The following is a 15,974-nucleotide window of genomic DNA, read 5'->3' on the forward strand; positions in this document are numbered from 1 at the left end:
TCAAACTTCCAAACAAAACACAATAAACATTAAAACTTTTTCAAATTTCAAAATAAAAATTATATTCAAACAATTTTTTAACTTTATAATATTTTTATTCAATTTTCCCTCTCCTTTCTCAAAACCCAAGAAAACATATTAACTCAATCCATTTCACTACTATTCACAAACTATTTCCTTACTACTTAGCATTCTGAGATATTCTAATTGTCCAAACGAGCCCTAAGTTTTATCTTATTAGTTTATTACTTGATTTTCATGTTCCATCATACTCTAATAAATTGTGCTAATAGGCTAAATATTTACCATCTACCTCTTTATATCTTTTTTAGCATATTTTATGGATTTTTTATTATCATACATCATCTTTAAAACTATGCATTTTACTTCAATCAGGCACAAACTTGAGCTTTGAGCTTTGTGCCTAGGCTCTATCCAATGTTTGCATTCAAGTGCGCCTAGTGCTTCCGCCAACAATGACTTTAGTACATGCAACACCACACTCACCAACATCAGACTGCTCGAATAGGTATATGCTAATAATTTAGACATCTTGGCAGTTTGTGCATCTATATAATGAAATACATACTTATAATACTTGAAAGTTGTCTTAACTACAACAAAGCCATCAACCCATGTTTTTGCATGATGACAAATATCTAAGAGTGAAGTTGCTTTTATCTCATACACACACAGAGTCTCATGTTCTTAACATAAACCATCCCTGAAGACTACATAAAACATATCATGATCAAAAGGTTAGTCGCTGACTCGCTATAGGACAAATGCTTCCCTGGCACAGATATGGCAACCAGGAAGGTTGATATCAGGCAAAGAGAAAAGCTGCTAAGGTTCATTTCAAAAAATAATCTTAATTCAAGCAAATAAGAGACCACAAGAACTATATTGAGAGTAAAGTCGTAAGAGAAACTGCAAAGAAACTGGTCATTCCAATGTGAAAATGCAATCTGAAATCCATGCATAATAGTTAATGTATTAGGGTAATTTAATTCAAACAGACTCATTTCATACTGGAAACATTGCAAATTTATGACAACCCTGGGGCTAAACATTGATTTTTGGTTTCTGCTCTTGATACTTTGGCCATGGTCCTAATCTGCAAGTTCATGTTTCACAGACAAATCACCCCAGCCCAAATCCAAGTTTGAAAGAATTGCAAAACTATTGTGGCACATGTGCCTGGGAAAGGCCTTGAAGAGGTAGAGAGGGTTGTTGGGGTCACTGAGTTGCTGTGTAAGAGAAGGAAGTAATGAGAATACTGCCATGAGTGGGTTAATGAAATGGGGAGTTTTTCAGAAAAGGGGGAGAGCGTTTTGTGCATTGGGTTGTGCGTTTTGGTGAAGAGTTTAATGAAATAGTTCGTTTTGTAGTAGACTGTGTTGCGTTTTTATTGTTTTAGCTTATGTTTTGGATTAAACGATGTGTTTTGATATTCTGTAGTTCATTTCTGCGAGTTTATAAGCAAAGGTGAAGGTGCTTTAGGTCCCATTTGGAAGTTAGACTAAATTGAAATCAACTCAGTTCAATTTAATTTTAAGTTGAGTCTAACATCTAAACATCCAACTCTCAAATCACTAAACTCATCTCAACTCAAAACCTCTTTACATGTGAAACCCACAACCTTTTTCAACTAAATACCTCTTTACACATAGGACTCACGACCTTTTTCTACTTCACATAAATACATCTAAACTCATTTTAGGTGGGCGTCATAAAATTCACTCCACCATCTCAACTCACTACTATTTATAAAGAACTCAACTCATCTCAACTCAGTTTAACATCCAAATAGGGCCTTAAAGTTTTGAACAATTCTGAAGTCAGTTCTTGGAGTTTCTTGGAGGTTGAGAATTCCTCGAAATTTCTCTACAAGATTTACAATGAAATCTTGATCATTCTGTTGTCATCCTTGTGTCATTCTTTCCTTGTGTTCTTGTTGGTATCTGGGTTTTGTTCTGGTTCGTGATTGCAGGAGAGTAGCAGTTCCTTACATATTGGTTTATTCTAAGCAATCAGAGAGTTATTAATATTGGTTCTTTATACCAAGTTCCTAAATTATATATCCAGTTTTTCAGCTAAGCAAAACAAATCCCTCCAAGGTGATTATAATTCTTTTCCCCAAATTCAGCCACAACTCATCTAGACTTTAAGATACAGCTATTGAGACGTATCATGAACCTAGGGTAGCAGATACCAAAAACATCAAGCAATAAAGTCACTTGGAGACCAAGAATCACTTACAAGGCAGTAATCTCCTCGGAGAGAAGCTCATTATCATCGCCACCTAGATGAGATGTATTATCTTTCAATGGGGTCCTACCCTTGCTCCTCCTCCCACTCCCTCCTCCTCGCTTCTTCTTCTTCGAACTATGCCCCATTCTCACAAACAACGGCCAACTGTTTTTTGATAGACAAGAAAACAACCGCCAACTAATTTACCTTCTCCCCTAACATTCAGCAACCAAGGCCCAATTTAGTCAGAGTTCAATTGCTTGATGGGAATTCAAGACCAAGATCAAAGGAAAAATGGCTGAAAATCAAAAACATTAATAGGAACATATGGGTTTTGAAAAAAAAGAACCCAGAAAGGATTGGATTGAAACCTGAAAGGTTAATGGGAATGAAAGCAGGTTCTGGTATTTTATTTTATTTTATCAGGATCTGAGAGTTTGAAAGCTATCTGGAATAAGTTGATGAATAGCAATTTGAAAAGTTGAGAATAACAAGTAATAAGAGATTCGGTGAAAATGGATACCCAAGAAGGATGAAGTGAAAGTCAGAAGGGACGATGGTGGCGCTGAAACATTGATTTTGAACAGAACGATGCTATTTTATGTTAGCAAGTGGCGCCAGTGGCGTGGCTCGTTTTAAATGGATACGCGAGCAATGCCATGGCGATGGCGTGGCGTCTCTTTTTTTATTTTTTATTTTCAATTTTTTAAGAAAATGGCGTGGCGTGTCTTTAGTAGAAACGATACTAGTTTTTTTTTTTATTATTATTTGTTCTAAGAGTCCAGCTACACCTCTCAAGGATGTAGGTTGAATTGCCACCTAAGAACGTAAATTTTTTTTTACTCTTAAATATTTTTTTCTTAAATATTTTTTAAAAAAATTCGGAACATCATTAAAAAAATATTTTCTTGATCATTAAATAAAACAAAACTTTTAGAATAGTAATTCGGATCCAAAATATTTCTCTTATTCTAAATGGAAACGATGCTATTTGATAGGACCAATGCTGGTTTATTTTATCTTGCCATCCATTTAAATGAAAATTTATCTACCATATTGTAGGTGGAGTGATATTTACCTATCTATCTATACTTTTTTGATAAAAAAAAAAAAAAAGATAAAGACAATAGACCTTTTGTTCAAGATATTCAAAGCTACATAGAAATCTAATCTCTTTTCTGTTTTCTCTCTAGGTTACGGGGGTTGAGTTTTTGTCTGGGTTTCTTCTTTTCCTTAAGGGTATCGTTGGATCCCCTCTTGGGATCTCAAGTTTTCAAATAAAAACTCTACACGAAGTCGACTTCCACTACAAGAAATCATATTTTTCCCGACGAGTTTATAATCACCGCAAAATAAAACGCTGCCATATATATACATTTGGCTGCGATTAGAAACATGCTGAGCAGTTCTAAAAATAAGCTGGCGCCTTCTAATTAAAAGCTTTTCAGCGGCGATTATAAGAGGCTTTTACAACAACAATCCGCGTCGCAACTTTTATTATTTTCGATATCCGTTTGATTTAGTGTCGACTTAGGAGGGAAGGGCGCCAAAATCACTTCTAAGTTTCCCCCCAACTTATTTTCCCCGCCCTAATCTACACACGACCACCTTCGGCACTTGGAACCAGAGCACCAATAGTGACCAAGCTCGTCGCCGGCAAGCTCAGGTGACTGAAACCCCGCCTCATTTTGGCCCATTTTCCACTCATCATTTCCCCACACTGCCTTCTCCTTTCTGTTCTTTGTAATTCTGCTTTCACAGTCTCAAAAATTCCACAAGATCAAAAGACCCTCGTTTGCACACGACCTTCTCAGCAAGGGGAAGTCCAATCGTTTCTCGTTGACGCAGCACCACTCAAGGCAAAGAGAAGCCATTGAAGCTGCTCAGAGATGGAGACGCCTTAATGCAGCCGAGGCCAAACTCATAAGTCCCTCCTCCTCACTTACTGTTAAGACCCCCAAAATTAACATTTACAGTCCTCTCTCGTTGACCTCCCAACCCCAAAGCTCCCACCTTTCTTCCTCAAATCATTCTACATCTACCCCCTTTGTGGGTTTTTAATTTAATTTTGCTGGTCTTGAGTGGTAGTTATGTAATTTGCTTGTGATTAATTTTTCAAGCTTGGCAGATTGATTGTATGGATAAGAAAACACATATTTCATCTGGTTTATTAGGAATTCATAAATTATGCTCTGTTTCTTTCTTGTTAATAAAATCGCCCCGTTTCACTTTGCATTTGGTTTTCATCGCAGTAATTGAAGACTAAGGATTCGTAGCCATTTGCATCAACACGCACATCCTATTAGTAATTCTGGAACCTAGATTGGTAAGTATGTTTCAAATTGGATGGATTGTGATGTTGGTTGAATTTGTATATTTTTCTCAATTCTGTCATCAAACGCAGTGAGAGGGGAAAAGATTTTATTGACTATAGGCTCATAGGCTCATAACTGTAAAGTCTTTTTATTGACTATTGAATAGGACATATACAATCACAGAACCTATTTTAGGAAACAATTACATATGTACGGTTTGCTGTAAAATTTGGCAATAATACAATTCACAATTGTTTGGAAAAGTTTATTGTAACAGCTAGGATTCTAAACTTGGCATTAAAGAATTCTCAACTTGGACTTTGTGTAATTGAGTTGATTCTTGATTGTATGATTTCCTTTAAAAATAATTTCTCTAGCTGAACACTAAATAAAGTCAGACCAGACTTAGAGATGTACAATAAATCAAGCTTTCTGCACAATAAACCATCTAACCGCAAATTTAATTAATTGTTACATAAAGAACAGTCCAGCAACGCTAATTGGCGTTAACAATTAGGTCCAATAATCTCCAGGAGCCTAGAAGCCATCTATTTTCTTGACAAGGTTGGAAAGTAAAAAATTTATATTACACAACCCCAAAAAAGAACATAGAATTGCTGTCAATGAGAACCTCGTGCATTAGAACAAATTGCGAAAGACCAAACTGAGACTAGGAAATTAATAAAAACAAAGTGAGAAAATCACATAAATACAATCCTCAAAGGAGCACAAGTTTGAAGGTTTTGATGAAAAGCTTAAATGGAAACTGAAAATCTAAGATGGAGAGAGCGTCTCATCCCTTAGCCTACTGTGTTTGTGCAGAATGTACATAAAGCTGAACTTTTGGCTTTATTATCTTTTGTTTTATTCTTTGATGCCAGATATAGGAGTTTAATTTTGCCACCTACTGGTTTTAAGAAATATATAGGTTACTTGTTTGGATGTATAGAGGATGACAAGAGAATCCAACCAAATAGAATTTCCTTCTTTCATTTACTGCACTCTACCTGTTCAATACTTTTATCCTTATACTTTTCTTATAAGCATGAAAGAAAAAGAGAGAAATATAAAAATTTTCCCATCTCACTGCAAGAAAAATAATGCACCAGCAACTATATACAATATAGTTGTTTTCTCTGTTTCAAGCTCTGAAACAATATATATATACACATTTTTATTATATAGATTTATGTTTTGAAGTGAGTTTAGTATAAATTATCCATCTTCATTAGTACTCTTCATAGATGGAATACATTCTAACTTACAAATTTACAATTTGTATGAGCACGTGTTGAACAATATTTGATCAAGGGATAGGCAACACATGTTCCTAGAATGTTAAATTATTCCAGCTTTTTCCATCTTCATTGAACGTTAAATCATATATTTTATTTCATGGGAGTATCTTTTGATATATTTTCTTCCTATCTATGATTGTAAATATATATTTTTCTATTATAAAATCCAAGACGATGCAATTGTTCATTCTCTGATCATTTCTCTCCTTCTTGTAATTTTTTTTTTTTGTTACTTTTGTTTTCAGATTGGTAGCCATCCCAATCTGAAAACTGGACAGAACCCCAAGTGTCAAAGGCTCGTGAACATCTGGACAATGAGGTTTGCTTATAACTATACCTACTATATTTTTCTCTTCCATAGATTTGGATGAGTCCTAGAGCTAGTCTAACTCAGTTATATACTCTGGTATGAAACCTGAGTCACGTTCACATGCACTGAAGTGCAACTTGTTGGATGCATGGAATGGTTATTGAAAATTTCAATATTCTTCCAACCTTCTTATTAGCAAAAGAATTGCTTATTACTAGTAATAGGATCAATTAGAGATTGCTTAGTAATAGATAAGGAAATTGCTAATTTACTTTTAGCTGTTCTCAACTTAAATAAATGAATATCAATTCTTTTTATCTAAATCTGACTTGTCTACTATTCTTAATTAGGTTAGTTACAACATATTTCATTTCCACTTGAATATTGCTCTCTTAGTGCCAAAGCATGCTGCACCAAACTCTTTCTTGCTCATGGGTTCTCATTAGGAGTTTTTCTTGTAAACATGTTAGTACAATTTTAGTTATTTTTCAATGAAATTGTTATTAGTGTCAATTTGAATCTCCAAGGTTTGTATATATATTTTTAGTCTTATATTAGACAAGTTTTTATTATTATTTTTTGTGTTTCCCATTTTCCCACGACTTTGGCCTTTTGTGGGATAAATATATTTCTTATTTATCAACTTATATCTTACAAGCGATTACGAAGGAATAAATTTGCTGGGTTTAGAATTTTTCCCACAAATATGATTCTTAATGCCACTAAAAAGAATTCATATTTGTGGGAGCATCAGAAACTTTTCTCATAGTGAGCTTTATCCATATGATTTAATATGATTACAAATCTTTATTATATTTTCTTCCTATCTATGATTAATTTAAATATTTTTTTAATTAAATCCAGGGCGATGAAAATTATTGTAATCTTTAAACCAGTGCAGTACGTCCTTTTGCTAATTGCACGCTAAAGATTGGATGCAAGAAGTGGAGGAATTAATTTTAAGCAACATCCTCGTGAACATGAAATGCCAAACATGTCTAAATGTGGAAACTCATTGTAAGTTACACTCCATGTATTTTCCATTCATTTTTCTTGACCCCCTTTGTGGGTATTTAATTTTATTTTGCTTCATCTTGATTTGGTGGTTATGTAATTGGTTTATGATTAATTTTGAATGATAATCAGATTGATTGTATGGATCAGAAAATGCATTTTTCATCTGCTTTATTAATATTTCATAAATTATTATCTGCTTGAACTAAGAAATAAAATCTGATCATTTTACTTTGCATTTGGTTTTCATCGCAGCAATTGAATGTCAGTATTCGAGGCCCTTTGCATCTTTGAGCACATTCTGCCGTGATTCATCCGGGTAAAACTAGGTAAGTATGTTTGAAATTTGTTTTACTGTGATGTTGGTTGAATTTGTATATTTTTCCCTCTCTTATCATCAAACGCAATGAGAGGGGAAAGGATTTTAAACTTTTCTCCTCTCTTATATCATAGGCTCAAAACTGTTATTGCCTTTCTAATCTATTGAATAAGACATATTCAATAGAGAGAACCAATTGAATATAACTAATACATATGTACGGTCTTGCTGTTAATGATGCTAGAATGCAATCTACAATAAATGGAAAGATTTATGCTAACAGCTAGGATTCTAATATTTGATTCCACTAGAATTTTGAACTCTAACTTTGTGTAGTTGACTTGACATGATTGAATGTCAATATTGTCAAAGATATATCTCTAGCTAAACACTAAATGAACTTCATCAGACTTAAAGATGTACAATAACTCACGCAGCTCACAATAATACATCTAACCGCAAATTATATTAAACAACATATACAACAGACCAACAATATAGTATTTGGCCACTTTAATTGATGCTTAAACCTCTAGCCACGTTAAATACCTCATTTTTGTGCCATACCAAATTTCACTTGATATGTGTATACGTTTTGGTCATAAATATATGTACGTAACTATTAATCGATGATCCCATGCATGCATCATGCTTCCAGTCGTGGAGATCAAATTTATATATTCTGGACTGCTGCAGGAGCCAACTTTATATTATATAGCCTAATATGATCAGATAATCTATCATGTATGACTTTAAACTAGGTAACTTAAAACCAGTGGTTACCTTTGCAAGTGGTTCTTGCCTCTTTAAGAATCAACAACTCCCATTTCTTCATTTCCTGATAAAAATAACTTCATTTATTTTAGGGATTTGTGCCACACCTTTCTTACCACATCGCATAACTCATATATATTTGATTTACTTGATTGATTGAGGAGCAACTTAGATCCATAGGCTTTACTTTGATGTCACAAATTGTCTCACCAATCTGGAAGACTTAATTTTTTGGTGAGTGAATTAACACATTAAGTGATCACTTTCAGCTAGAGTTTGTTTATATATATGTATATAGCCAGCTGCCATTAAAATTTGGATTACATTCAGATGATATATAATTGATTGGATATAAGATTGCCTTTTCTTGGGTTTGAATCATTTTTTGACTATGTTTAACCCTTTATCTATATGTGTTAAACCTGGTTGGAGATGAGATTGTATTTTTTCAACTATTTTCTTCAATTATTCTAGCCTTGGGTTATCAACCAAGGATTTTTAACATACTAGGGTGTTCAATTGCAATTTTTGGGAAACCTTGAGCTACTCTTGCTGGTTATGCTATAGTTTCACAAACACAAGACGTTTCTTCTCATGTTTTCTTCAACTTTAGTATGCTTGGTTTATGTAGTTGAGAAGACTGAGGTTAAATGAGAGATGTTTAAGAGAATTGCTTAGTACTAAAGCACCTAGCTGTCCTAATGATTGTGGTGAATATTTTGCTATGCACTCTGTTTTTGGTACTTCAGAGATTTACACCCCTCATGTTCCCAAATAATTAGGTTAATGTTCATGAGCTTGTGCTTGTTTGCTTGTTTCCTTCTTTCATTGGTCTGATTTTCTCATTTCCTTCTTCACTCCTATACCTCCACATGGGTTCTTGGCTTCAAGTCCCCAAGCTCCCTCATATATGTGGGCAGTTCAGGTATATGGATTGAACTGCAGGTTATTTTTCTGCATGTTCATGGATAGAATTATTGTAGCATAATTGACCTTTGATACTGGTTTTTAGACTTCTAAGAATGGAAACGTGTGGCTACAATGTTAAGGACCTAAGTTGTTCACAACTAACAACTATTGGCGTGTGAATTTTACTGACAAAATGCAAGTTATATTCGTAATCTTCATGGATTTAATATTAATATGTCTTTCTCTCCATCTTTTAAAAGCATCAATACTTTCTCCCAATATCTGCATGATGTCTTGTTCTTTGTATAACTTTCTTTCTTTCTTTTCTTTGCATTTTTTCATTACCTGCCTCCAAAATAAAATACATTGGCTTCTCTTCTTCTTTCTATTTTGATTCATCTTTCTTTCTACAACTACAAATATGTTCAACAAAGCTTTACATTATTTAAACTTCAACTTTTGGCCTACTTGTAATGGTTGCTTTGATATTTGGAATTGGTTTAGTATGAAGGATAATATAGGTGAGTCGAAGCCTGTTAAAATAATGGGCAAAAAGCCAGACACAAATGTCTGTTGTGTAGCATGCTTATAAGAAAATTGTTATAAATGAATTGCAGCTTAAAATGGCTTTGTCATCAAACTAAGCACATATAGTTTTCTGCACATGGGTTCTAAGTATTAGTTAAAACCCAAATTAAGCATCAAACTAAGTACATATCACATCTGCACATGGGTCCTAAGTATAGTTAAAACCCAAACTTGTATTGAAAACTAAGCATCAAAATAGAAAGTTTTTTCAGCTGTAGTATAGAAGGTTCATAATCAGCTAACCTCAAATCAGTTTTTTTCTTTATTCAAATCAGCAATATGATTTGAATATTTTAGAAGTGGTGGTTGGAAGAAGAGAGAGAGAGACAAAACAACGAAAATTACTCCTTTTTAAAGCACTTCTAGGTAGATGTATAAACAAGATTCAGCAAAAGTAAAGATCACAGTCTTGATCAACAAATAGGATTTACCTACAAGCATATACAGGAAATCCCAGGAAGTCCATAACTGCAGCCGAGCTGCAAGAATCGGAGAGTTTTGCTATATTAACATCAAATACGATTAACAGCAGCGCATACGTGAAGGAAGTTAATGTAACCATGCTTAAGGACATTAACCTTTAAGATCAATATAAGTGCTGTCGCAAGATGTTGAAAAAGAAGTCCAAGTAACCTCTAAGATCAATATTATTATTGTATGAAAACTTATTACTTGCACTTATGCAAGTAATAAGTGCTTATCAATTGCATAAGTGCAAGTAATAAGCTTTCATACAATAATAATATTGAGAAAGAAGTCCAAATAAAAAACTAAGCATCATTTAGAATCATATTTGGATTACTTGTCTATATATACATGAACATTGAATTAATGTAACCATGCTTCTTTGCATGTGGTCATGAATAAGACAATCCCAACTGATACATATGTTTTGCCGTAAGAAAACACCATGGAAGAAATACTTTAAATTATTTTCCGGATTAGGACTGAATGTTACCCAGGAAAAAAATAAAAATAAAACCTCCTCCTAAAACAACAGTTACTTTTGGGATAAAAAATCTTCAAGCTTCAGAACATTAAAAACATGTAAGAAATGAATGATTTTTTTTTTTTGTTAACTTTTTGATAGGTTAAGGAATGCAATAACATTGAAGCATGAAATAGCTACTCATGGAATTCCCTCTTTAAATGAATTACCTCAAGTACCCTTTTGCCTCTAAAACAATTTTGTCCATCACGAATCTAATGCTTAAGGACATTAACCTTTAAGATCAATATAAGTGCTGTCGCAAGATGGCTTTATAATTACAGCAATTACAGATCTAAACAGCTCTGCACATAACCATTCTACACTATAAAAACAAGAATAAAATATCCGGAGGGTGAGGTATCATCATAGAATGTAGAAATTACAAGTTATAACCATAATAAGGAGGTAGTTATTGAGGGAAAAAGAAACATACAGAAAAGCAATACTGGTTAAGAGAATAATACTCAGTGATCAAATGCGAATTTGATCCACAATACAGAGACATGCTTATACTACCCACTTCAGAATAAAAATTAGGGCATTTAATACAAAACCATAACAAGCTAGAAAACCTCAAAAGATAGCTATTAGAATCAGGTTTCAGCAGTTAGAACCAGAGAGTATGCAGGACACGTATCTCATTGAGCATCCAAATAGCCAGCTAGTAAAAATTTCACAAAAATCTTTGACAGGTAAAACAGAAGTGTTTTCTCTATTTTTGTTTCATACATAATAATGTTAACTTCCAATCATTAGAACATTCTTATAGTCCTTTTCATCATGAATCTGGAATGTTTAAAACTCAATGTCCTTTAGTGGACAGCAAGCATGCTATTAATTTCCTCACACAATTCCTTTACCATGATATCCTATAAGGAGTTTTAAACATTTGGCTTACTGCTGAATGTATGGACAGCAAGTTAAATGGGTTGAGGTTGTAAATTCATTGTTTATTTTCCCCAAGTGAAGAGTAGGTAAGGAAATTAATGGCAGATGATTTTCCCAACTTGGTTTATGTAGTCCATATTGTGATAACAACAATCTTTGTCTATAGTTTTCTAGTGTATTTTTTTCCTATGAATGAAGTGATAAATATATTTTGGTTCGCCTTGAAACTGAAAATGACTTGGATTTTCCCTTGTAGGGTGCAATTGGACGTCGAGTGCTTTTGAGGCTACAAGGCGTTCATTGAGCCTTTGAGAATTGTCATTTGTTGATCCATTTCAACCAGGGGTGAGCCGAAACTGAACATAGTCTACTGGTTATTGAAGGTAACGCCAGCATGTGCATCTGCTGGTTCCTCATTTTACTTTCGTTTCCACGAACTCTAATTTCATATATGGATGTATGCTGCCTTTGTGAAATAAATAGAACCATGCTTCCTTGTTATAACTGACATTGGGGTACCTACGTTGTCAATTCTTCTCATAATTCTCTATCTACAACGAATAAGCTTCTCAAATTTGAAAGGGAATTGGCTTGTAGTTCTCATATAGGGATTGTTTCACAGTTGTACTCATTACTTATGATAGTTTATAAAAGTTCCAGGATATGTATTACTATACATATACAGATATATATATATATAGTTATACATATATATATATATATATATATATTGGTATATCCCTACTCGTGAGGGTGGTGGACATGTAGTTGTTTCAGATAGTTTATACTATCACATTTCCACATGTATTTTCTTAGTATTGACATGTGATGAATTATCTTACTTCATGGCTTGATCTAAATTGTCATTTGTTAATACTTTATCTTATTATCTATTACTAATTATTTTGTGTATACACGGTAGTGTTGGCCATAGCTTAAGGGTTGACCAGCCATGAATATACTATATTCATGGAAAAATGTCATTCCATGAATTTTTAAAAAAAACCCCTATATGTACAACTACAGACTACGTAGCTAGCGTTATTCACACTTTTTAACTGACCTTAATGCAGATGGCAACTTATCCAATACCACCCTTGACATGTGATAACAACAATGTCATAAACAAGACCCATTTAGATTTTTAACTGCCCAATTGCTTGATTATCTTCATCTGGTTCATTTCTATTTAGACTGTCAATTATCCTTGAACCATACATGACTATAAATGAAGACTGTGTCCTTTAGCATCCCCTGGTAATAAATGTTAGGGAAGTTGACGGAGTTTTGTTTATCTAAATCTCTTGCCCACCATATTACTTGTCTTAGATGGATAAAAGTTGGATGAACGAGCCCAATAGACTCTTATCACCTGTATATGCCGAGGGTGTTAAAAATTTCCTCACACAAGCACGAAATCATGCTTGTGGACGGGATCGAATTCGGTGTCCATGCCGTACATGCCTGAACAATATGTGGCTGCCTATATTTGAGGTGGAAACGCATTTGTTTATCAAAGGGATCAATCCAAATTACACGCAGTGGATATTTCATGGGGAGGAGGAGACAACCTCGTACGCCAGTGACGATGATATTGGTGACGAGGTTATACCAGAAGATGATTACATAGATGACATGCAGCATATGTTGGATGACATCCGACCAGGGACCTTTATTGATGTGGCCCAAGACAACACTGTTGTGCCAAATATGCCACCAGTACCTGAAGATTCACAAGCAACTACTTTTGACAACCTATTGGAGGATGCCCGACGTCCTCTTTTTGAGGAGTGTACAAAATTCACGAAATTGTCATTCATTGTCAAGTTATTACACATCAAATCAATCAGTGGATGGTCAATTAAGTCATTTGACATGCTACTTGATCTACTGCGGTCTGCCTTCGCTGATGCACTCTTGCCACAATCATATGAGGAGTCAAAGTCTTTAGAGCGCGGGTTGGGTTTCAATTATCACAAAATCCATGCATGCCCCAACGACTGCATCTTATTTTGGAAGGAAAATGCCTCTCTTAATGAATGCCCTATATGTAAGGCTTCGAGGTGGATGCCAAATACACACGGATCACGAGTTATACCCTAAAAAGTGTTGCGCCATTTTCCATTGAAACCAAGATTGCAGCGTCTCTTTATGTCTGCGAAGATAGCAGGTGATATGAGATGGCATAAAGATCAACGGCAGATAGTCGATAGCAGCCTGAGACATCCGGCTGACTCTGAGTGTTGGAAGAAATTTGATGAACATCATAGTTGGTTCGCTGTGGATCCTTGCAATGTTCGGCTCGGTTTGGCCTGTGACGGTTTCACTCCCTTCAACAACTTGGCAAAACCTCATAGCATTTGACCAGTGATCCTTATCCCATATAACTTGCCGCCGTGGTCATGCATGAAAGATCAATTCTTTATGACATCTTTGATTATTCCTGGTCCAAAGTCACTAGGGAATGAGATTGATGTTTACTTGCAGCCATTACTCGATGAATTGCTTGAACTTTGGGAATGTGGGATCCCTACATATGATGCAGCAACTAAGGAGACGTTTATGTTGCATGCTGCATTGTTGTGGACAATAAATGACTTCCCTGCCTACGGGAATCTTTCTGGTTGGTCAACAAAGGGGAAATTAGCTTGTCCATCTTGTAATGCTGACACAGACTCCAATTGGTTGAAATACAGCCGAAAACATTGTTATATGGGACATCGTCGTTTCTTACCACCTGATCACATGTGGAGAAAGAGGAAAGGGTTGTTCAATGGCAAGGAAGATCATCGCATGCCACCAAGGGAAATAGGAGGATACGATATTCTAGGTCAATTGCAGATGATTGGGGATGTTCAATTTGGCAAATCTCGTAGGAAGAGAAAATGTACTACTGAAGAGCTGAACTGGACAAAGTCTAGCATATTCTTCACGTTACCTTATTGGTCAACACTTCGACTTCGGCATAATTTAGATGTTATGCATATTGAGAAGAATATTGCTGAAAACATCTTATTCACTTTAATGAACAGTCCAGGAAAAACTAAGGATAATATCAATTCAAGGCGTGACCTTGAGATTTATGGCTATAGAAAAGAATTACATTTGAGGCGTGAAGGTGATCATGTAACAATGCCACATGCACTGTACACATTACACGGAGATGAAAGGAAAAAATTTTGTGAGTGGCTGTCCGATATCAAATTTCCAGATGGGTTCTCTTCCAATATCTCGAACTGTGTTTCTCTACGTAATTGCAAAATCAGTGGGATGAAAAGCCACGACTATCATGTTTTCCTTCATAGACTACTCCCAATTGCTGCTGGGGGGTTTTTAAGAAGTGACATTGCCTTGGCTTTGACTGAACTTAGCACTTTCTTCAAAGAGTTGTGCGCTCGAACACTGGATGTGAATCGCCTGACCCAGCTCCAAACTGATATCGTGACCATTCTATGCAAATTGGAGATGATATTCCCTCCATCTTTTTTCAATGTCATGGTCCACCTAGCTGTTCATTTGCCCCGTGAGGCCATACTTGGGGGTCCAGTACAATATAGGTGGATGTACCCATTTGAGAGATATCTCGGCAAATTCAAGTGGTATGTTAAGAATAAAGCCCGACCAGAAGGTTCAATAGCCGAGGCCTACATTCACGCTGAATGCCTGACATTTTGCTCCATGTACCTCCAAGATGTTGAGACAAAGTTCAATCGAATGGACCGAAACATTGATGCTGATGAAGAGGGAACTATAGATGGATTCTGAATTTTCAACCAGAAAGTCCGTCCCTTGGGTATAGCTTCTAATGTGCAATTAGAAGACAAACTCTTTAAGGCAGCCAGCTGGTATGTGCTCAACAATTGTCCGAAGATTGGACCCTATATACAGTAAGAATCAACTAATTTACCTGATCATCTACTTCCATTTCGCCATATACAAAATTTTATACATTCAATGCCCATAACTTCAAATATTTTGCTCATCGATTTTGTGCTCCATATGTAGGGAACACACTACGAGAAATGTAAGGTGCAACACTCAAATTGCATCGATCGCACGCATCAAGCTGACTTTCCAACTTGGTTCAAGCACCGTGTAAGTTATTTTCCAACCTTATCTATGTACTGAGAACATATAGGTTTCCTTGATATGTTTTTTAACGAAGAAAATATACGTTGTGAATTTTCAACAATTTTGGTATAGATCCAGGAACATCGTATCAAGAATCCACATGATGTGTCCAATGATCTTTATGCGTTAGCTTGCGGGCCTGACCGTTGGGTTGCATCATATGCTGCAAGCATAATAAATGGAA

At 35.2% G+C, this 15,974-nt stretch overlaps 1 protein-coding gene across 4 annotated transcripts in view; it reads right to left on the reverse strand.

Annotated features, from left to right (window-relative positions):
• The window catches only part of LOC122314154 (eIF-2-alpha kinase GCN2), a 67,861-nt gene extending 64,954 nt beyond the window's left edge, over positions 1 to 2,907 (reverse strand). The window contains exons 1-2 of one of the 4 annotated variants that reach the window (XM_043129576.1): positions 2,777 to 2,907; positions 2,263 to 2,468 (exon numbers count right to left, since the gene is read on the reverse strand). In XM_043129576.1, the coding sequence (XP_042985510.1) occupies positions 2,263 to 2,399 (137 nt within the window). In that variant the 5' untranslated portion in view covers positions 2,400 to 2,468; positions 2,777 to 2,907. Of the gene's footprint in view, positions 1 to 2,262 lie in introns of all 4 variants that reach the window. The other 3 variants (XM_043129568.1, XM_043129582.1, XM_043129590.1) reach the window with 3 other exon arrangements.
• Between the last annotated feature and the right edge of the window lie 13,067 nt (positions 2,908 to 15,974).

This window comes from Carya illinoinensis, chromosome 1 (assembly GCF_018687715.1).
Source record: "Carya illinoinensis cultivar Pawnee chromosome 1, C.illinoinensisPawnee_v1, whole genome shotgun sequence".
Classification (NCBI taxonomy): domain Eukaryota; kingdom Viridiplantae; phylum Streptophyta; class Magnoliopsida; order Fagales; family Juglandaceae; genus Carya; species Carya illinoinensis.